Source organism: Scleropages formosus, chromosome 8, assembly GCF_900964775.1.
Source record: "Scleropages formosus chromosome 8, fSclFor1.1, whole genome shotgun sequence".
Classification (NCBI taxonomy): domain Eukaryota; kingdom Metazoa; phylum Chordata; class Actinopteri; order Osteoglossiformes; family Osteoglossidae; genus Scleropages; species Scleropages formosus.
Window position 1 is genome coordinate 23168226 of NC_041813.1, and position 23910 is coordinate 23192135.

The following is a 23910-nucleotide window of genomic DNA, read 5'->3' on the forward strand; positions in this document are numbered from 1 at the left end:
TGATTTCAGTACAAATTTATTCGTCTTCCAGTGGAAGAAACTGGAGCATTTAAAACATCTTTGGCATCGCATAGAAAAAGACACCTTGAGTATAAAATGCAGTTTACCGACTTTACAATGAGTTTTATTTTCAATATGAATTTTTCCTCAAATGTTATTTACAAATATAGTGCATAATCTCACGTTTAGTACACTTGGACCTGTTTAATAAAGAATGAGCGGTCTGGGAGCATTTAAAAAGATGCAGGAGTTACTTTAGCGTCTTTTGGGAACCCTCCTCCCGTTCTACCAGGGTCTCCACACGGAGTCCGCGGTGGCCGATGGGGCGCCCGGGGACACGGCCGCCGGGACCGGTGTGTTGGCGCCGTTCGCAAAAACCGGAACCACCTGTCCACTCGGCGCAAACGCCGCGTTAGGGATTAGAAAGGCAAACTGTCCATCCGTGGCCGGAACCAGCTGGAAACCACCGTACACCTTGGTGGCTTCCGACTGCAACCCAGAGGCGCTCTTACAGGGCAGAACGCCAGCTTGCTGAGATGCGCCGGCCATGTGCGCCATGGGCTGGCTGAAGGCCGGATGAGGATGAGGGGGCCCGGAGGGAATCTGGTGCTGAGCCGGGAAGTTGATGGCGTTGATCTGAGTCATGCAGCTCGCCAAGTGTCCTAGAAGCCGTGTCCTGACCTCAGCGTTGACCCCTTCGCACGTCGACAGGAATCTGGTCACTTCATTCATACATTCGCTGAAGCCGGCTCTGTACTTCCCCAGGACGGTGGGGTCTGTGTTCAAGGCAGCTGTAAGAAGACAGACAGACACTGTAAACTGAAGAACTGAGATTCGGTTGGGGGGGGGACTTCCAAGGCAACCTTCCATAACATCAGCTGGAAAATACATAGCACAAGCACTTGTTCACACTACATCACTTTGGAGAACACTGCTAAAAATGTATAAATGTAAGTAGTTGGCACTAAAGCTCGGCACAGGGATGTTACAGTAATATGCTACAAAGCGGGGTGAAAACTAGTTTTCTCCCAGATAGGGTAAAAAAAAATACAGCAGCAATAATTATTAATACCACCACACTGACTTCTACACGGGTCTGTGTTAACATGCGAGGCAAAGCGTGCAACGCAAAGTGTGTCTGAATGGAAAGCAAAAATATTCAATCAAGGCCACGGCCGTTCCGGCTTTCTTTCGACCTTAGGCTTAGCCGCGCTGCCTCACCGGTCATCTGCACCCTCTGCAGGTTCCTCAGGTGCTTCACCGTCATCTCCAGGATGTCCGCCTTCTCCAGCTTCGAGTGCCTCGAGCTCTGCGCTCGCGGGGAAACGAGAGCGCGCATTAACACGACAAGCTCTTCGCCACAGACACACATGTCACGATTAGGCTACAGAACGGGCCGCCACGCGCCGCCACAGCCGCGCGGTCTAAACGTACATCTTTCTTGAGCGCGTCAAGGATGAGCGTCTTCAGCTGCCCGAGGCTCTCGTTGATTCTCGCTCGTCTCCTCTTCTCCATAATGGGCTTAGAGGACTGGAAAGACAGAAACGGGGGGACACGAGTGAGAAGACGCGTCGTGTGCGGTGTGTGCGTGTGACACTCTGTGTGTGAGAGAGAGAGAGAGAGAGTGACAGCCTCACAGAGACAGGTCAGGTGAGGTATACCATGCAGCTGTGAGCGGGCTCGAGCCTCGTCCCTCACCTTCCTGTGCTCTGACGCGGTCTTCGGCTTGTCCGGGGTCGTGTTCATACTGGCCGGGGTGGCCGCCACCGGGGACGACGACGTTTTCTCCATCATGTCTGCGGGCATTTTTCCCTCCGGGGGGGTGGGGGGGTGTCCTGTAAAACGTGGAGAGGAAGTTTTCGCGAATCCCCCACCGCTTCCTTTCCAAACGTCGCGGCAGAGCTAAGGGAGGAGTGGTGGCAACAAAAAAAAAAAAGAAAAAAAAAAAAACGAGTCTGTAACCCCGGCGTCGTCCTCTCTGTACTGCGAGAAAGTCCCCGTTTTCAGTTAGAAAATCCCGTCCGTGGTTTCGTTAAGAAAAAGTACGCAGTGCTTGCAGTGGTGCACCTTTATGAATGATGGGGGAACTGGAATGTCTAGGTGGTCGGGAAAGAAAACAGAAATGGCGTTTAATAGCCTCTCGCTTTCAAAGTGTCTATCAATCGTCGGGTAAAGTGTCCGCTGCGACCGCGAGCGCCTCGTATTTATATCCGCGACCGCACGCGAGCGGCTCGTGTGAAACTTCCCAAACTTTCTTTCCCACAGTAACTTTCCGCCAATCGGCGTGCGCGAGGCTTGGCCCCGCGAGGGAGGAAGGCTCGTGGTCGGCGCTCTCCCATTGGCTGCTGGGCGCTCGAGCGGACGGCCAATGGCGCACGCCCGGGCTGAGGGCACAACCCGGACCCTGTCGTCCATCATCGATTTTCAGATAACATTAACACTTCTCATTGTTGGTCGTCGGAAGCGGTCAAGCCTCAGCGTGCATAGGAATTTTTATTACGTTCCAATTAATTTAGAGAGATTTTTTTTTCCTCCCCGTACCAATTTAATAAATAAAAGTAATAGTGCATATGCCATATCCTGCCTAAATTATTTTACCGACTTAACTGAAATATTTGTTTATACTTTGTGTTTTTTTGTATTTGTATTAGTTTAAAATAAAGTGCAAAACATGCAAAGGCGCAAGGGAATGATTTGATTTTTGGCTTGTTTACACATGTAAAATGTAACCATACGAATTATTAGTATACAAATATAGCCGTTATGTCATCAAATAAATTTTGCTCGTGTGACTTGAAATTAAACAATTTTCAGTCGAAGAAAGAGACGAATGCTAGAAATAAAATTCTCATAAAATCGCGTTACTTCTTAGTATTAATCTTTGGTGAAGTTCCAAGCAGACGTTGTGGGTTAAATATCCGAGTTGCGCTGTGCCTTTAAAGCCTCGCGCCGCGCCGCGCGGCGCTGCGCGAGCTTGACAGTTTGACATCTGTCGGCATGCGACCGCCGCCGCGAGTGCGGAGCACGTGCCAGGATGTTTTACCGCCGCTGCGGTCGAGGTTTGGCCGCCGGGCTGGGGGTGGCGGTGGTGGTTTACATTAGAGAGGGAGGTAAATAGCAGCTGCTGTCGTTGAAGCCTGGGAAAACCACGCCCACCGCGAGCTGGATCTGGCTCGCTGGAACGCGAGCCGGCGCGAGCGCATTTCTGAGCGCGAGCGAGCGAGCGAGCGGACGAACGCACGCACGCCGCCGTATTTCCCGCCACGACGGAAGGCTTGCGCTTGGCACGCATGCAGTAATTATTATCTGTGGCAGAATAACGTTGCTCGCCTTTAAAGTTAACATCGCATTTCTAAAGATAAGAACTTTAATCCGCCGCACTGCGGACCATTATTTTCCAAGGGTGTGTTTTGTTGGTTTTTGACGACAGAGTGCGCCCGGTAGCGTGTTGACAGACGTTACGCACGGGCCGGAACGGGGGAGTGCTCTAACACCCCGGCCGCGCGCTCCGCGCCACATACTCTCCGTGGCGTGCGCGCGCTCACAGCGTGATCTCCAGCTGCTGAGAGCCCGCGACACGTGGCGGGCGAGCGAGAGGGGGAAGGCGCACCTCCTGCCCGCGTGCGGCCCCGCAGCTGCGGGATGTCACTGCACTGCCGGCAGGAGATGAGCGCTGCGTGCACTGACTGCACAGCTCCGTGTGTGTGATGAGTTCAAGGAAGGAGCTAACGCTGGCTTCTATTTAATACATGGATGGTAAATAAATCATTTTAAGGACGACCGGCTCTTCTAGAGTTTAGATGAAATAAATCATTACGTGGCACTGCGTTTGCGAATATATAATGCACTATATATGATAAAGTTGTACTGAACTTAGATAATGGCTATATTTTCTGGAACATGCACAGTTCCTAATATGCATTTTTAAAATTGCTTATACTGAATAAAAAGCATAACATACCCCATAATAGACCGGAGTCCCGTCCATAGTGTACTCAGACCAGCCTGGCGCCATATGTTTCAGGGATAGGCTCCGAACCACTGCCATCCTACGCTGGGATAAGTGGTTATCGACAGTGAGTGATTGAGCCAGAGGAAGAAGAGAAAAAAAAAAAAAAAAACTCAGACCTTTGGTTTGACTACATCGGCATTTTGAACAGTCCTTTAACTGAATATTAATTTATTGCTATGCTGCACAGGGTGTAAGGTTCTACCCAAGGCATTGCTATAAACTTTTGCTGGTGCTCTGCATGTAAGACTGATGCACACGGTCTACTTAATAAAGTGTTAGGTGGATGTGCCTAATGTGTGTAGTGCCCAGTGGAAGTGTTTTGTCTCCTGAATTAGAAAACTGATAACGCAGCAGCTGTTCGTATGGCCAATCTAGGGGTGCTGTGCACGTGGTAAATTTAATATTAAAGAGGTTCCAAAAGCAAAAAAAAAAAAAAAAAACTATTCACACACACAATCTGAAACAGCTTGTCCCGAGCGGGGCCGTGGCGAACTGGAGCCTAACCCGACAACACAGAGCTGAAGGCCGAAGGGGGAGGGGACGCACCCGGGACGGGACGCCGGTCCATCGCAAGGCACCCCAAGCGGGACTCGAACCCCAGACCTGCCGGAGAGCGGGACCCGGCCAAGCCTGCCATGCCACCGCGCCCCTGAAAACTATTCATACTGGTAAAATTATATCAAATTAGCCAAAACAAAACTGAATTGATCAGTTTAAATTTTAGCCAAAAAAAGTAATAACAGGAGGAGAATTTTACTCCTCAAAGAATATGACATTTTCCTTTGATGTGTGACTGCTTCCTCAATACGCATTACAAAAAAGATTAAAGGCCAAACGCTCCGTCTTAGTGAGCAGGGCTCCCATTTGCTGGTTGGTACACTGCTGCAGTCTTTTCTTCATAAACACCCTTTTTGACAATAAACGTCAGCTTTTTTTCCCCAAAACAAAAATACAAACCTTTTGCTTTTTCTATTTAAAATGCATAAATCAGGAGCTAGAAAAATATACCAAATCTGTTAAGTATTGAAGAAAACTGTTTTCTAAGTGAAATCAGTCAGGCCTGGTGATTTTTTTGACGAGATTTTGTGCATATAGCACATGCCCCATATACACTATCACACACATACACAGACCTATCTAAAGACAGCTACCACAGTAATGTGGTTATTACCACACTACCCAACCCCCTTCCCGCAGAGGCTTTTTCTCATGGGTGCTTCTTTACTGTCGGCTGTTGAACGCGGACCGACACGCTGCAATAAGACAATCGGCTGCGATAAAGTGCGTGAGAAAGCGGCTGATAGCAGGGCCTCAAACCGCCTGACCTGCAATTCCAGGCCACTCACCTTCAATATGTAACTCATCATACGAAGACGATGCCAGGAGTCCCCGAGACAGCAGGCGGAAGCGAGCAGAAATTGCGCAATTAGGAGGTCAGGCGGGAACAGCCGTGCGCTAAAATCGACACGCGGCTTTCGCCGCGCGCGCCACGTCCTCCCTGCCAAAAACAAAGGTGAAACAAAGCGGACGAGCTGCCTTCCGAACAGAGTAACTTACTGGCTACACCTGCCACAAATCGCCACGTTTGTTCCGACAGAACGGGCCGAAGAAAACCAGCGTTCTCGTCCGTACGTTACGCACGCAAAACCTCGCTATCGGTGTGTTTACGTGAAACCGCAATATTAACAAAGGAGATTTTTAAAATTTGAGCCAGTTTTGTAACGCCAATGCGTTTGTGTAAACGTGTATTGCGTGCGCTTTTGTTTTGTACGTTCGCACCTTTGCGCAGGCATATTTGAGGAAGACGTCTCTAGCAAGGACAACGAACCCTGAGAAGACCTCAGAGGAAGGCGCCGTGAAACAAACTGAATTTTTCACAGTCGGATGGTCTTCTTCGTAAAAATGACAATGCGGAAGCTTTTCTTTTGCTTAAACTGCTGTCATATGTTGTCAAGTTTTCATTGCAATGGGGTATGAAATCAGTGTATTAAATTATGTGGGTTTGCGTTCTGTGCCTTTGCTAGAGAGACGGTGGCAATGCGTGTGTGTGTGTTGGCGGAAATGTACGCACCTGTGTATTGTTGTGGACACACGCTTGTATGTCTGTGTCTCTGCCAGTGTGTGTGTCATTCTCAGTCTTTGTGTGCCTGTCTAAGAGTGTATGTGAACGCATTTGTTTGCGTGTGTGTGTGTCTCTCTGTGTGTGTGTGGGTGGGTGTGTGCTCCCAAGGCAGCGTGAAAGCAGAGGCGCCCATACGCGGACGCTGCGAGCGAGCCGAGGGTGAAATGGAACGGCGATCAAAGCTCTGCCTGTTTTTAGAACCGGCTGCTGCTGGGAGGGGGGAAAGGAGGCTGGAAGCGCTCCAGTCATCTTCCTCGGGAGCAGACGCGGCGTGGCTCGGCCCCCCGTGGCACAGCCGCAGCGTAGCCACCAGATAGCGAGGCGCGCGGCGGCGGCGGTCTGCGGGCCCCGGGGCCGAGAGCTGACTCACAGAGAGAGGGAGCAGCGTGGGTCACGGAGATGTGCGGCGCGCGGAGCTGGCAGGAGAACAGCACTCCCGGCACCGACGCACTGGGACTCGCTCTCGGGCTCTCGCTCTCCTCCAGTCGTACCACTCCGCGTGCGGAGGGGTGTTGAAGCTGGGAGCGAGCATCGCTTTGAGGGATCTCACACGATGAGGCGGAGCGGAGCGTTCCGACCGCGGATCTCGCGGTTTATTCATGAGGGCGAGGTCGCGGAGCCGGGTCGGACGGGGCGCGCACCCCAGCGCCCGGCCCCGCTCCCAGCAGCCCGTCCGATGCTGTCGAGTTCAGAGGTGTGGCCCGGCGATGTGCGCCCCGGCGCAGGCTAACGTACTGGCAGGGGGGGATGCTGCTCAGCAGCAGCTGGAGGCTCATCACAGAAGAGCCCTTCTGGAATCAATATAATCTTCTGCATCCACTAAAGAAGGAACAGGAGTGTTAATTGTTGGTGCCAAACTTTTAGTTTCCATGGCACCGGCTTGACCGGGGGTACTACGGTAAGGGGCGCTCAAACAGCGGGTAGCATAGAGGTCGGAACTGCCACCTTGCATTCAAAAGGCCCCGGTTCAGACCCCATCTCCTGCTGCGGTACCCTGGATCGAGGTACTTGCCCTGAAGTGACGGAGTAAAAATTACCCAGCAGTATAAAAGGGTGAACTGTTGTAGGTCTGTCTTCGTCTTACATGGGTTTGGAGAATAGCGTCAGCTAAATGAATTATCGCAAATGTACATCTTTTTGTGTCTGTGCGCAGAACCAGTCAAAAGTTTGAGTACACTCGCTCAAAACTATCCGCTCATCCATTTTTTTTGCTCGCCTGTCCAACTAGGGTCGCGGTGGCAACAGGAAGAGCGGAGAGGCCCAGCCACCCCGTCCCCCGCAACTTCCTCCAGCTCAACCTGGGGGATCCCCAGCTGTTCCAACGCCAACCGTGAGATATAATCCCTCCAGCGGGTCCTGGGCCGACCTCGGGGCCTCGTCCCAGTTGGCCGTGCCCGATGTACCTCCAAAGGGAGGCACCCACGGGGCATCCTTATCAGATGCCCGAACCACCTCAACTGGCTCCTCTCAACGTGAAGGAGTAGCAGCTCTACTCTGAGTTCCTCCCGGATGTCCGATCTCCTCACCCTGTCACGGAGAGTGAGTCCCAGCACCCTGCGGAGAAAACTCATTTCGGCCGCTTGTATCCGCGATCTTATTCTTTCGGTCATCACCCGGAGTTGATGACCATAGGTGAGGGTAGGTACGTAGATCGACCGGTAAATGGAGAGCTTCGCCTTATGGCTCAGCTCCCCCTTCACCACTACGGTCCGGTACAGCGACCGCATTACTGCTGCCGCTGCTCCCAGTCTGTGGCCGATCTCACGCTCCCTTCTTCCCTCACTCGTGAACAAGACCCCAAGATACTTAAAAAAAAAAAAATCTCAAAACTGGTACTCGTTCATTCATATGCTCCAGGCATTTGCTTAACAAGTCTGTTTACCTGCAGCAGTTCCCACAGATAGGCGTACAACCATCGGGGGTCCGTTTGCTTTCACTCTTATGTTGAGGTCTTTCCGTGAAAGTATTGCCCGGGTGTACTCAAACTTTTGACTGCTAATGTACGCGCGGCTCCGTGCGGGTGCTTTACTCATTTCACAAGTTTCGTTTTTGAAAATGATCTTCGCTCAAGTCAATGTAACGCTGCCGTGGAAATTCACGGGACCTCAAAGTTCTCCCCTGATAAAACACCGAGAGCTGAACGCTCGCCGTCGGTATCAACGAGCACGTTTCGGTGACGGAGCCTCAAAGCTCTCAGCTGCTCCCTCGAGAGACGCGATAAGGAGGCCGCTTTCAAGACACACGTCTTATTTATCAGACGAGCCCTTATCTTCAATTGCCATTGCTATGGGCACCCAAGCAGAGAGAGCACATGATTCATTCTGCTCCCCGTTTTTTCCCTTTCAGCACAACTCCAAATTGCCTAAAATATTACACATTTACTTACGGGTGTCGGCAGACTAATGCAACAGGTGGCTGTGTGGCCTCATGAGGACGACGCACTCAGCTGCGCCCTTGAGAGAAACAGGCTGAAAGTCCAAATGAGATATTAGCGAAGACGAGATGCTCTCGGGGGGTTTTGCACCTTGGATCTGTAAGCAGAACCTAAGTCTTTCTGAAAGGATCAAAAGTGCACTTGTGACACCTGCATTTAACTGAGGGAGAAGATTTAGCACTTTATAAACTGTAAAAGGAAAAGTCCTCAAAATCTATTTAGTCTTTCTTTGAAATTATGCACAACTTTTTTGCACTAAATGTAATGTGAAACCTGAAATTTAATTCATTTATTGAGTTAATGCTTTTCTCCAAACCAACTTACAATGTTCAACTACCTACAATGAGGACTGAAGCAAAGGTCCTATGGCAGGAGTTGGGATTTGGAGGCACGGTCTCCACATCCAAAGGTGGCACTGTAGCTCTAACCAATATCTTACCTTTATCTGTCTGGTCTTGTGAAGGACTTCCTCAGATGACCATTACCACGTTAGCACGGTTATTAGGAACCGGTAGCGTACTGTCCAGAGGTGCCTTTGGAAATGAAGGTCAGTTTTGAATCCCACCTACTACTGTATAACCCTTGAGCAAGTTATTTCCCTTCAACTGCTCCAGTAATAATTACCCAACTGTAAATATGTGTAAATAATCGTAGGAAACTCAACAGTTTAAGTCGCTCTGAAGAAAAGCATCTGCTAAACAAACGCTTGCGATCTGAAGGACAAAAGGAATAAAATTACACATATTTTTGCAAAAGAAGCGTGAGGGCCAAAATGTCCAAAATATGTATTGTACAAGTTTGCACCATAATAATTCATAATTTCTTTCCGTTACTAAGACCTGTTGGTCTAAGTGATGTGGGTCGAAGGGGGAATAAATGCAAGTGTCGACAAGCAGACCACAAATAGAGTACAGGACCAGGGCCGTGCACATACTGCGCTGCTTGAAAGTATGGGAATCCTAACGGGAGGTCATTATTCTTGTACAAAATATTTCAAGAAAAACTTCAAAAATGTAAACGTTAAATCTTAAAATAAACGTATGAACTGATTATGATTCAAACACCTGATTGTTCTCGCCTACAGGGTTTAAAGAACGTTTTGCGAATGTTCGCAAGGAGTTGGTCGTTACGCGCCTACCGTGTCGGACGAGAACGACCGCTTCTCGTTAAATAACCATTTTGTGGAAAAACTAAGGGACGCTAGGGGTTCATATACTTCCGCGCGGCACCGTGCAGAAATGCAGCACGTGCCTCCCTGTGCCGGCAGAGAGACCGACCAAAGGGAGCGCTGCTCCGCGGCCTTTGTGGACATGCGAGAAAGGCGATTCTTCGGTAGGCGAAGGATGTTCAGCTTCCTTCGCTTTTCCCGGACTCCTGTCGGGAAGCCCTCGTAGAGCGCCTGGGACGACGAGGGAAGGAGGGAAGGAGAGGGCGCTCGGTAGACACGCTCCTTGATGTCCTCCGAGGGCCTCTCTCGATCGCCCCATTGTCCGGCAGCATTGTCTTCACGTTACACCTCACATACGTTAGTCTGCTCCTCGACAAAAAAGAGGAATCCAGCCTCTTCCACACCTTTCCCGTGGGAGTTTGCAAAGCCAGGATAACCTCGAGACCTCGGCTGGTTTTCTGCCAGAAACATTAAAGACCCCCCTCCCGGCCCCCGGCTCCACACCCGCCGATTACCAGTGCATTATTCTCCTTTTTCCTCGTTCTCTTTTCTCTCCTTTCTTTCCCCGGTTATATTGCTTTCTCTTTTTTCAGCACTGACGAAGATTAGACTTTTTCTTCTCCCTCCTTTTCGGAAGGGGAAAGAGCACCGTTCACATGATCTCCTGCGCTGCAACTATTATCTGTAGATTGCAGAGCTGCCTATTTCAATTTAGCTGCCCTATTAGCAGCACAAAAAGCTTAATTTGAAAAGTGGAAATCAAACTGTCCGTGCGAGAAGGCTGACTGACGTTGATGGCAAGCTAACTATTTGCTGCCAGGCTGCACTTTGTGTGGCTTTTGTCTCTGCCTTCCTTTCTCTGAAGCACCATGGCTGTCATATTCCTTTAGCTTTAGAAAGGTCAAGTGCTGCTGCCTCGTACGTTTAAAGCACCGGGACGGACTCGGCCTTCTAAACCGGGGGGGACGGGGGGGATGCCGAGCTCACTTCGCGTTGCTCCTCCTCTCCTCAACAGCGCGGTCGTCTTTTTCTTTTCTTTCTTAAGTTCTGTCTTTGAGCACATCAGCAGAAGTGCGGGTACCGGCTTTCTTTGTAGCCATTAAAATCATCGTTATGAGAATGATGGGAAGTGATTTTGAGCTTGATCTGAAGTGCGATGGGATGAGCAGCCACATGACTGCAGCGTTCCAAAGGGAGCACTGTACAAGATACCGCATAATCGTTCTTAAGGGTGTGTTCTGTCAACACAACTCTCACAGACACGATTGCTTTCGTGCCTCCGAACACGCACGCAACGTCTACGACCGCTTGTCCCGAGCGGGGTCGAGGCCCAAGGCAGAAGGGACGCACCCGGGACGGGACGCCAGTTCGCCGCAAGTCACCCCGAGCAGGACTCGAACCCCAGACCCGCCACCGAGCAGGCCCCGCTGCGCCACCCTGCCTCTAAACACGTCATACAGATTGATTTGGTTTTCATTCACTTCCATGTTTATTATCTTTGCTTCTTTCAGGTGAGCAATATATCAAGTCATCCAGAACACGTGTAACTCGGTTCTGGGCCTATACCACTAGGAGGAAGAGAAATTCATTTTAAAAAAAAAAAAAATTACGACAAATGCACTCAAGCTGCCATATGTGTGTCCTGAGGCCGGAGGTGAGAAATCCTGCGCTCTTGGTGTACGCCCATAAAAGCAGGACGACCTGTGGGAAAGTCGTTTCCACCCGGAGCGCTTGTTCGGTACGACACCTGTCCTTCTGCCCGTGAATTCGGCTTCCGCGATGCAGGCACGAGTGTGACATCATCCCGTTTACCAGGTTTCGCCTCGCATAACCTGACAGCAGTTCTTTCGGTACGCCGGCCACTACCGGGTTGTTCCCCATGCTGATCTTCTCATAGTACAGAGGCACAAACAGATCCAAGTACAATCTTTTCAACTCCGATTTGAGTTCAGAAAAGTATTTGCTCTAAAAATGGATCAAACACAAAATGGAAATGACATCCCGCGTTTTCGGTATGCCGTCCCTCGGCAAGTTATTAAATGATTACGTTCTTTTCGGTTTCGGAATATCTTACTTATAGTAGAGTGCGGCTACAATGAAATATTTAGATGTTGTGCCATTCAGAAAATGACAATAACGTAAAGCAAACTTCATGTGATGATCCTGACCGAGTGTCAATTCTTATGATTTATCTCGACATCTGGTGTTTCTCCTAAGCGTCAATTCCAATGTGTTTACTACATAAAACGTAAAATTGATACTGCGGTCCTGAGCAATATATATGTCAGAATTACAGCGCGCACACGCACACACACAATCTGAAACCACTTGTCCCATACGGGGTCGCGGGGAGCCGGAGCCTAACCCGGCAACACGGTGTAAGGCCGGAGGGGGAGAGGACGCACCCAGGACGGGACGCCAGTCCGTCGCGAGGCACCCCAAGCGGGACTCGAACCCCAGACCCGCCGGAGAACAGGACCCGGTCAAACCCGCCGTGCCCCCTCTAGCACATACACAGAAGTACAGTAATTTGCAGAACTGCAGTATACGGATGCGTGAGCATACATTACACTGTCACTGACGTTCATCTTCCCGCATAACTGCAGGGAACACTGCTGAGTGAAGAATAATTTTCCACGTGTCTCCGGAAATCGTATGTATCAACGACAAACCACAATTACATTTTGTTACACATATATATATTTAGCAAATTAATTTATACATTTTGTATACACAACAAATAGGTGCATTTATAAATAATACAATATAATACATACATTATATTTATATTGTTTGGCTGCTGTCGCCAGCGGCCTGCCTTCCAGCGACCTCTGCTTGAACACGCAACGAGCCGGTCCCCGTCACTAATCACTTCCGTACCTCATAACCTGATTTTGTGCCGATTTGGCCCATGTTCCTTATTAGTCTCCCTCGGGCTTGACTAACCAATTTGGAGGAGCAATCTGTTCTCGCTATTCGGAAGCAGTAGGAGGTAGGGCCCGGGACGCTTGACTCCTGACCGCGGGGCCAAAGGTTCAGATCCTGGGTGGGGACTGCAGCCCTGGAGCGCCGTGCTTTACCTGGATTACTGCTATGCTATCTGATGCGGATAACAACACGTGTGAGGGATTCCGCCCCCGGACTACGGAGGTCAGCAGCCTCAATTATAAAGGGACAAAAAAGATAAGAGGGTACTGGAGGTGGCTGCCGATGGCAGAACAAGCGGGCCCTGCGCTTTACTGAAGAGGGTCCTGAACCGGCGCGAGGGCCCATAGCCCACAGCAAACCCCACCCTGGTACACTGACTTCCTGGCAGGAAGTAAGGACCAGTCAGACAGGATTTAGCAACTCAGTGGCCTATTAAATTATGCGGCCGCTGGGAGAGATTTGCGGGAGATTATTGGAGGAGAAGCACAACAGCCCGAAATTTTCCCACACGTCGGCCAATTACTCCCCCGAGAGCCGGGTAATCCACGTCTGCGTGCCTCGGCCATCCTCCGCGGGAGGACAGAAGGGACACTCTTTTGCTTCGCTTGCCCCTCACACAGCGCCTGCCCCCCCCGCCTTAAACGAAGTCATTTTAATTGTCCTGGGAAAGTCATGGTTGGGCCCTGGGACACAAAGCTCTAGTTGATAATTAATGTTCCAAAAGGGGGATTATCAGTGGACGTGGGCAGAGCAGATGTGAGCTGTTGTTGCGGTAGCACGGGTTATCCCCTTCTGAGCTGCAGGAGCTACGGAGAAAGCGCTGGAGGGCCCGCTCTCAGTCCAGATAAGCTCTTCTGGTTTCCGACCCACGATTTTCAGCATTTCAGACCAGCCCGGGCTCCAAAAGGCACATTTTGGACCTTTGGCGTCCCCTCCGCAGAACCTCGGCCGGAACTGTATCTTGACCTTTAAGGTCATGATGTATGTGACCTGTAACGTAACGAATGTTGCGTTTATTCTATAGAAATACTTTCATGGCATTAAAAGCCAATTAAAAGAAAAATGCATTCAGGAAGAGCACAGACCGAAGAATATAAACGTCGGTCTCGGTCCCCTTGACCTTTCAAAAAACTTCTGATCCACCTCCTCGACTTAATAAATACATGAATGCACATGCATCTGCGTCCAGGTGCAATAAATAAAGGTGTAGCGATTAACCAGAAAATGCCAAAATACACGTGTCACAGCAGTGCAGTTCACCAGCGACGTGCAGACATTAAATAGAGCGGACGGACAAAAACCGGTTTGACCGCTTGCGTTGGACACTGCTCCGTGTGGTCATGGTTCCAAGCAGCCGGCACAGCCTGTTCCCTCATCAAAAAGCCTGCTGAGGTTCCCCTGCTGTAAAGCTGTCGCTTGCAAGCAGACGGCCCGTTGCTTTTTAAACCGTGGCTGCCGCTCATCCGCACGCAAACCATAATTACGTTTTTAGGAACGAAAATCAGGAAGCCCGAGAAGGGAGAGAGGGAATTATCCACACAGCGAAGGAACGTTAACTGCCGCTATGACGCCGCCCGTGCCGGACTTCCGGACCCTGCGTTGGAGCCCGTGGTTAAATAGCACACACAAGCAATAATGAAACACAGTCCTCGAGAGGCCCATTCATGTGAGGTCCTTTTGAACAGCAGTGATTTGCTACGGACCCAAATTACAAAGACCCTTCGCCTCTTCCAAATGGCTGACGTTTAACCATAAAGGTGACCGCAGGGCAACTCAGCCACCGAGTTTCCATTCTTAACCAATTTAGAAGCGTTTTACACGCAAGCCGTGCGCAGCGTGCGGAGGTTAGCCGTACGTTAGGGAACGACCTCTTGTCCCATGTTGTACCCTGGTGAGCGGATTCTAAATTCCTGAAAAAACGAGAGCCGAAAATGACCCACTTTGCAGTTTTATGGCATACAGGTATCCCTCCAGGGCTCCTCTCAGGTGTTGAGGTTGGTCTCTGGCGAGACCAGGTGTGGCACCGCAGGCTACGCGCTTGAAACATGCAGCACTGACACCTGCTCATTATCTAATAGAGAACAATGCAATTTGGTTCACAAAACGCCCCACGCAGGTTGCGCTCGATAAATCACTGCTACAGTCTCGCTGCTGTCGGCACAATGCTGTAAGGACTCCATTCGGGAACGACTGATTTCTGAGTGCAGCGTGGAGAGATGTCCAGACTTTGTGGCGGTTTCTCACCGTTATTGCGACGGTACGATATCGCGACAATGCTTGAAAAATGTACCGAAATCGAAATAGCTGTGGAGAGACATTTATCACCGCTTAAAATATTTGAGATTTTCCAGTCCCCTTGAAAGGCCTAGTTTCTGCAAAATATTTGCACGGTAATGTAGTTATACTCATGATTTCACATACAAACAGAGGCTCTCTGTACATTTAACTATATTTTCCTCATGTCTGGGGGGGAGGGGATATGTGCAACTGAGAGTTATAGCATGTATTATGATGTTTCACTTTGTACTACACAGCACTGAAACACAGATTACCCCAGAGGGCATTGATGAAGACAATTCATATGGGGCTGTGCAACAGACACACACACACACACACTGCAGACCCAGAGCTGAACTGTCAGTCTTGTTTTCCAGCCCACCAGCTCAGACACAGCCTGTTGCCTGCTGTGCATACTTCCTGCGTGGGCCTGCGCCGGGCGGGCGAGTGGGGGGGGGGGATCGGAGCCCGGGGGCCCTGTCCGCCCGCAGGGTTCTGACCAGATCAGAAGGGGCCGGCGCTCGGCAGCAAGGGAACGAGCTGGAGTGCGAGTCAGCCAACCCGGGGTCGACCCCCCAACCACCACCGGCACCAGCACCACCCGCTCCTGCTGCACACAGCTGCTGTCAGGGCTGCCAAGAGGGCCCCCCTCCCCTCCCCTCCCCTCCCCTCCCCACCCCGCCCCGCCGAGGAAGCCTCACGCTCCCGGTCAGGCTGAAAGGGCTACGAGCCACACTCTGCAAGCCCCGCCGCACAAATGGATCCATCCCACTGGAGCAGACACATCCACACCCACAGCACCGAGCACACAACATATTATCACGTTTGCTTCAGGTCACCCGCTGGACTTAAGCCTGCCTTTTATAAATTCTGAAATGCAATACCGATAAAACAACTCTTTTTGAAAACAGCGCACAGCTGTGAGCAAACAATAAGTCTCGGACGTGTCGATAGGAAAGGGTGCGGAAGGGGAAGAAATCCTGCCACACCGATGTTAAACCTCTTACATACATACTGTCTAACAGTTGAGATATTTGCATTCTCTGGAAAAAGTGACACGTTCGAAGCAGGGTTTCTTTTCCTTTGTCATTAGCATACTTACTTTCTCTGCAGGGGAAATACGAAAAATTTACTAGCGAAACCCCAGATTTAGATGAATGGGTTTCGAAGTTCAATTCACTAGTGCTGTACGCACACATTTTATCCGAACGTGGGGGTAAGTAAGTGCAGGACAGCACTTGCTTTTATAACTGTACTCATTACACTTTGGGATTTAAACACGTAACGTAAGAAAATCTCCGTATCGGGTGGTGTGACGCAGGTCACCCTCCGTCCATGACGCGTTTTAACGCAAACCGGTATCCGTCCAGCCATTGTCCTCGTTAGATGGAATTGTAACGTGACACTGCAAGGTCCCCATTAATTTACACACACACACACACATTTTCAGAACCGCTTGTCCCATACGGGGTCACGGGGAACCGGAGCCTACCCGGCAACACAGGGCGTAAGGCCGGAGGGGGAAGGGGACACACCCAGGACAGGACGCCAGTCCGTCGCAAGGCACCCCAAGCGGGACTCGAACCCCAGACCCACCGGGGAGCAGGACTGTGGTCCAACCCACTGCGCCACCGCACCCCCTTCCCATTAATTTACCTGTTTCATCAATGCTCGTTCACGGTGAAAAAGCCTTGATGCCAAAATGTGCGAACACACACACACACACACACACACACTGTAAGAAGCCGCTTGTCTCAAGCGGGGTCGCGGCGAGCCGGAGCCTAACCTGACAACGCCGACGCGAGGCTGGCGGGGGAGGGGACGCACCCAGGACGGGACGCCAGTCCATCGCAAGGCACCCCAAGTGGGACTCGAACCCCAGACCCACCGGAGAGCGGGACCCGGCCAAACCCGCTGCACCACCGCACCCCCCCGCCAAAATGCATTCATCTTTAAATTCCTTACTTTAATACGCAGAAATGATTGCTGTCTGTCCTATTTAATTTCAGTCAGTTGTACAGTAACCATAATTTTTTTGTTGTTGTTTTACTACGCAGTACTAGTGCAGATGAATTGTTTCTCTAAATTAATTCCCCTCCGAACGTAAAGACCATCTGATGCCTACACAAATTGAACTAATAATGACCTTACACGTCCTACGTGAAGACGTGCCTCTTATTCATTTCTAACAATGCCGAGAGAAGTATTACCATACAACATCCTCGAAAAAGAATCGAGAGCTGGCGAGGAGATTTTCTGAAAAGTGTCTCGATAGGGCCCGTTTTCAGCAAATCATATTTTAAAGCGTGGCTCCCTTTTAGGAGAAGAGTGGCCAAAAAGCGCTCCGCCCAGGGACTCAAGAGGAGCTCCGAGGGAACGGGCCTTCTGGAGTAGCCGTTGTCTCCATAAAACCACCATGAAAAAGCTCTTTGCTAAGATGGAACGGTATTTTCCCCGCTGCTCGTGCAAATATGTCAGAAATGTTTCCATACTTGCATTCATGAGCGAGGGGCAGGAGACTTAATCCAGTAAGATGGCCATTACAATTGTGAAGCTGAAGGGACTGGGTGGAGGAGCAGCGGGGGGCAAGCATGCAATATGAAAGGGCCTCCTTGTGGAGTCTTTGAAAGAAGAAAAACTGTATTGAGGGAGCATTATGTCATGGCCGTCAGGCCGGCGTGATGTTGACGGGCTCGGCCCGGCGCTCCCTCGCTCCTGGCAGCCGTGCGCGCCGAGTGTGGGAAAGGGCGTCCCAGGCACGCGCCAGATAAGATCGCACAATAAACCGTCGGGCCCTCTGGGGACGACCAGACGCTTTCAAATGCAAACAGGCCAGGCACCCCTCGTCCCCCTCCCTCGGCACGCCGCGCTCCTCCCGCCCCGATGCGTGGCTCGCAGCCCCCCCGGCCCGCCTGCCCTCCACAGGCGTGCTATTGTGAGAGCCGCGGGAGGCCGGGCGTCGTCCTTTGCTTCCCGCCTTCCGCCTCGGCTCTCCCTCGCCGCCTTGCTCTCATCCTTACTTTACTCCTTCGCATCCATCCCCTCATTTCCCTTCTAATCTCATTGCTGTCTCCGCGTTTATTTTGCCCCCGCCCCCAATCCCACCGCACCTCTGGCCTCCCAGGTTTCCTGCTTCCTCAGACATGTGCAGAGGACCCGTAACGTGATAAAACACGGTAACAACTAATAGTAAACCCCTGCCGAACACATCTGAGTGGCTTGAGTCAACCTTTATATGACCTCAACTGCAATCAGCTTATATGACTTCATTATCAGTGCACTGATTTAGAGCCACCTGCTTTTACAATAAGGTACAGAAAGCTGATATTCTCCCTCCTAAATAACACAATATTTTGGAGCTGAACCAATGATTTGTTTCATAACATTTTCCAGCACTTCTCGAACTTGCCTGTGGAATTCAGCGTTTCATACGGCCTAGGAATTGCAATTCAGTCCAATTTCGCCATTTTGAAAGCGCTTCCGTATATTTCGTTCTCCACTCGTCTTCTGTGTAATTAAAATCATTATTATAAAACATAACATGTAAAAAAATGACATTGTCGACCTGTATCCGTTGTGTTGAATGCAACATCTTGCTTTTATTCAAACTCAGAAAAGATTAGGCGCGCTGCCTAGGTTTTTAAAAGCAGTTTGTTCGCTGCTTATAATATTTACCATCGAAGCCACCAAAACAATACTCACAGGTTTTACTTTCCTATGCGAGGGTGACGGAATCAAGATTCTCTATATAAATGCCGACTGCCATAAAATTACACAGATGTTACGACAGCCGATAAAATTAAGTGTCGGAACGTATTAATTAGAACGCCTACGAATATAATGCTAAATCATGCAATTTTGCAGGGGAAGAAGCACACGCTAGAAAATTCTGAGCTCCAGCTTCCCTATAAAAGCAGCACAATTATATGATGTAGAAACTGCTCCCAGACCTTGCGCTGAGTGTGTATGGAGTAGGAGGATAGAAGCCCTTAAGGAGAACCTACTACGCCTCTAAAATCTATTCCTTCAAATGCCAATCTTGTGATTGTCTAGCACAGCTTACCCTGGTGCATTTCTCCTGAATGCATTTACTGATCTGTACAAAACACTGTCGGGAGACCCGGGTCAAGTATCATGCTTCTATCCTTCGGCAAGTTTTTGCTCTCCTTTTTCCCACACAGCGCTGGGGCTCCTGCAGAAGAGGGAAAAAAGAAGGTCACGGAACAGTACTCTCACAGGTGTTTACTCCTCACGGCAAACGCCACGGAAACACAAACACACAGGCACGCACGCGCGCGCGCGCGCACACACACACTCGCACACACACCCACGTAGCCGCCCACACACATCCTCAAGAGTGCGCGAAACAGCAGATGCATTGCCGTTAGGACCCTCGTTGCTAACACATCACAAAGATGCCTTCCCATTATCCAAACACGGACATGTTTGGATAGAGGGTCGGAGGGGGTTTCGGCCTTCCTCCGCACGACTTACTGTTTTTAACCGTTTCTTTGCGTGTCTCCCCATCGTTTGCCCTGCTGCCTCTCCCGTCCTGGTATTTCAGCGAATCCAGAGCCAGCACTTTCCTGGCTTTCCTTTGATTGGTTTGTCTTACGGTGCCAGTTTTCGGGCCGGTGCGGTCGAATGAAATCCCTCTGTTCCTCCAAGCTGCTGAATCCCCTGTAACGTTGCTTAAGCTGCCTCGAGTCGCATCTGGTTTGGGGCCACTTTTCTCCTGACCTCCCAACAACTTCATAAAGTTGCATCACACCATCTGTCACAATCACCCCCGTGTTTCCTATCGGTTTTGTATTTACTCATCTGCACAACGTGGCGTAAACGGCATGAAACTGTGCTGCGAATTGCACGTCCGCGTCGATAACTTTTCTGCTGTTGAGTTGCAAGTGTCTTTGGAGAAAAGCACCTGCCGAATAAAAAATTGTCACTGTATTAAACTGTATTGTACTTGTACTGCGAACCACATTGTGAATCGGCGCTCAAGAATGAAGGAGCGCGAGCGCCCAGCCCTTACAGCGTATCGATGGTGGGCCTGGAGGAGCGCTGCACGGCCTCCTTCCATCCCAGCTGGAGCCTGTCAGGAGTAATTGGGCACTCAACATCAAACAGGCTTCATTAGAGGGCCTCAAGCCGCCTCTAATCCCCTCCGCGTTCATACAGGGGCGGAGGGCTGCTCAGAGCCTGACAAGGGCTGAACAAAACACCTCAAGAGCAGATCAAAGGCCTCGTTTCTTCCCAAGCTCTCCACCACCAGCGGCCAGCTTCGTTCGCCAGGGGCCTTCACAGAACATTATCTGGCCCAGGTCGCGGAACTTTCATCATACCCAATACCAATCTGCTCATGCGTGCTTGTACCGATTCTATTCTGCGGGCTTTCGGCCAAGTGGAGGTTACCTTCAGCGAGGGAACGAACGCTAAGCGACTTACAAGTACTTGCATTATCATTTGAATTTGCACGGAAAATTTCACCATTTTCCGAACCCGCCAAGCAAGGCCCGCGTATGTTCTGGAACACCCAACTTGCCTCATCCCACCTGCTCCAACCCTAACCCTAACCCTAACCAAAACCCAAAGCATATGGAGCAACTGAAGACCGGTGCAAGGTGCTCAGGGTTGAGAAGCACTTCTCCTCGACAAGTACAATACCGCCTGCTTCTTTACTCAAATAATCTCTTACGTGAGAGATGAGTCCGAACAAGCCAGCTGCTCTTTCCCCCACCGTTTTCCTATGCGGTGCATCAGCAGAGTGCGGCGAGCGGTGAAAAAGCCACGGCTCTTTTCTACTCGTCCTCCGCCCCCACCTCCTGGCCGTCTTTGTGGTCCGGGCTCCGACTCGTCCGAACAAGTTGCCTTCCGTGCCAAAGCGCAGTAGCAGAGGGCTGCAGCAAGTCATTCCCAAAGACGAACCAGGGGTCGACTCCGACCCCCCGCTATCGGCATACGGAGATGCTCTTCATTATGCAGCAAGTGACCATTCCGGGGGCGGTAGGGAGCTGCCGGCCTGGTCTTCCCATTGATTTCCTGGCTTTGTTGGCATTTTGGGATCTAGATTAGAGCCACAACAGATCTGCCCTGCATGTTTTGATTCCTTTTGCGACACCACTCCAGGCAGGAGAGCAGTAATTTGGGAACTCCTATGTGTTCGGTCTGACCCCGGGGCGGCTTAATTGGCAATTTGCGCGTCTGTGAACTCAATAGGCACCAGGCTCCGATGGTACTCAAACTGAAATGATGTGCCCTCCTGCCTTTCATCAGCGAACCATGTTTTCCCATTATTTGGCCTTTCTTCCTCTACCATTTTTTGAGGGCTTGTGCGGGTGGTCTGCGTTGCGCAGCGATGCTTGTAGTTCTGGAGGGTGCAGTCAACCTTCCTGAGGAAGACGGTCGTAAGGGCGACTGCCCATTCCTACGAGATCCCACGAGGAAACGGTGCTTGTTTGGGCACAGAAAAAGCTCTTCTGGGACGGTCGAGGTTCAGAGGTTGAAGTGATCGTCAGCAAAAACCAGGGGGAAAGAGCGTTATTCATGACTTGCATCTCATGGTACCAGCTAACAAGTTCTAGACTATGCCTGAGTGAAACAAAATCAAGGGAAAACGTAACCGATTAAATAAAGTTAAAGCTACACTCAACGCAGTGGCGAGAGCTCGTGCCCGAAGAACCCGGGTTGAAATCCCACCTCCCGCTGTAGTACCGTTGAGCAAGGTACTTATTCCGAACTGATGCAGAAACCTGCTGCATAAACAAATAATAAATAACTGTAAGCAGGTTAACTTTGCAAGTAACTCTGACGAAAAGCGCTGGCTAAATAAATAAACGTAAATATTGACACTGAAAGTTACGGACAACAACGGAGGACCGAACGCATTTCCCGGCAATATGAAGTCAGACAAGTTGGGTGCAAAGGGTTAAAAAGCTTCGCTAGCACATGGTGTGTTATGTACACATGTGCGGCAGCTGCTGGTGTTTAAAAGCGAACCTGTCTGGAAACAAATGGCTCGGCGAGGGTACGAAAGAGTTAACCGTACAGCACGGACACGGCACTCTGCCGATAGCGCCAAGGGCAGAACCTGCACCCCCCGTCACGCGCGCACACGCACGCACACACACACACGCACACACAGTACATGGGCGAAGTGCCCCGACTGTCTGCTGGGCCCGCTGGCTGCAAGCAGCGGAATGTGCGAGAGCCATGTGTCAAATCCCCAGACTGTGGGAAAGTGCTGCTCTCTGCTGAACTCGCTGGCTCCCTCCCTTCCTCCCACTCGCCCCCCCCCCTCCCCTCCCCTGGCGCTGCCCCGGCGGCCTCTCTGCCCCGCTCCGGCCTCGCGTGCACGCCACGCTGCTCGCAGCCACAGCTTCCTCAGCCAGCTTCCGTCCTCGTCTCCCACATGTGCAGTGACCACACAGGGGCGGCGCAGCTGTTCCTGGTTAAGCAGGTTTCGCACACGCGCACACACACACACACACACACACACACACACACACACACACACACACACACACACACACACGCGCGCGCGCGCTCCCTCCCTCTCTCCCTGCTGTACTCTGGTATATTTCATATCCCAGGGCTAAACATGCAATCTAGCCATTCTTTACCGGTCTGGTGGAATCACTTACTAAGATGAAAGGTTTTCCGTCCTTCAGGTCCTCGATGAGATCGTTTCCTACGTCTGCTTGTGTACATGTGCATACGTGTGGGAAAGAGGAAAAAGAAGCATTTTATATGATTTATATATATGTATGTATGTATATATGTATGTGTAAATATATAATATACAAACATATGACATTATATTACACACTATATAAAATGTACATTATGATATATATGAAACGCAAATCATTTTTATTATAGGATTCCGTGTTTTGTTTAATTGATGAAGTAGCACTAAGTTCATGTAAACATTTGAATCTGTTGCACTCAGAAAAAGGAAAAAAAAAAAAACTGCATGACACAGTTAGAGACCTGCTGCTCAGGATTACAACCCAGCTGAACTCTGAGATGTTTAAATATGGACGTGTCATCAGGGTTTACGGCCACGGCACCGTGGCACCGTGAGGCACGTGTCGGAGCGAACGCGAGGGGCTGGCGTGCACAGATCGTGGACTCTTGCTGACCTGGCGAGACGCTGGTCACAGTGACAGGAAAGCCGATGACACGGCGCCCCCGCCACCCCGCCGCTCTGTCTAAAAATACCTGCGCGAGCAGCTGCTTTGGGCGTCTGTCCCGCCTCCTGCCGGCTAATGTTGGAAACAGCTTGAACAGGGAACGGCTGATGGCTTCTCCAGCTTCAGGAAGAGTGGCCTACGTGCTGAGGGATGATGGAGATCTGTTATCCGGGACGCCCGTAATTTTCCAGTACGTGAACCTGGAATTTGGTGAAGTGTAGGCAGTCTGATGCAGAACTCCTCAATAAGTTCTAAGCGAAGCTCACAGCCTGAAAAATGAACCGCAAGAGAAAAGAGGAAAGGCATTATGTAACTGAAATGATTTGGCTCTTTCGAAAGACTCACGGTAACCAAATGTTCAGGTCGCACAGCTCTGGGCTGCTCGAGTCATCTTCCCTCCCTCCGGCAGCATTCTCCGTCACAGCCCATTAAACAGCGCACGGATGCAGGGCACGGTGGCGCAGCGGGTCCTGCTCATGCTTCATCCCACCTGGCCGGTGAGTTCACTTCTGGTTTTGCATGATCTCTTCTTCTTTCTCGTGCAGGTTTCCGCCCAGAGTCCAAAGTGAAATTGCCCTTAAAGTGTCTACGGGTGAGTGCGTGTGAGTTGCGACCATCCAGACTTTATCTCGCCTTACGCCCTTTAGTTCTCGAGACCTGAACCACCGCGACCCTGCACAGGGCAAGTTTATAGAGAAGATGGCCTAACAGTTGGATTTCTGTACTTCAGCAGATAAACACATCAAATTCTGCCTTCATGTTTCCTGGCTGCACAGG

The 23910-nt window shown here is 50.6% G+C and overlaps 1 protein-coding gene across 5 annotated transcripts in view; it reads right to left on the reverse strand.

Annotated features, from left to right (window-relative positions):
- The window catches only part of her6 (hairy-related 6), a 29129-nt gene continuing 5219 nt past the window's right edge, over nucleotides 1–23910 (reverse strand). The window contains exons 4-10 of one of the 5 annotated variants that reach the window (XM_029254443.1): nucleotides 23162–23402; nucleotides 22582–22634; nucleotides 19005–19133; nucleotides 3962–4049; nucleotides 1435–1835; nucleotides 1222–1309; nucleotides 1–791 (exon numbers count right to left, since the gene is read on the reverse strand). In XM_029254443.1, the coding sequence (XP_029110276.1) occupies nucleotides 286–791; nucleotides 1222–1309; nucleotides 1435–1806 (966 nt within the window). In that variant the 5' untranslated portion in view covers nucleotides 1807–1835; nucleotides 3962–4049; nucleotides 19005–19133; nucleotides 22582–22634; nucleotides 23162–23402 and the 3' untranslated portion in view covers nucleotides 1–285. Of the gene's footprint in view, nucleotides 792–1221; nucleotides 1310–1434; nucleotides 1836–3961; nucleotides 4055–19004; nucleotides 19134–22581; nucleotides 22638–23161; nucleotides 23403–23910 lie in introns of all 5 variants that reach the window. The other 4 variants (XM_029254444.1, XM_029254445.1, XM_029254441.1 and 1 more) reach the window with 4 other exon arrangements.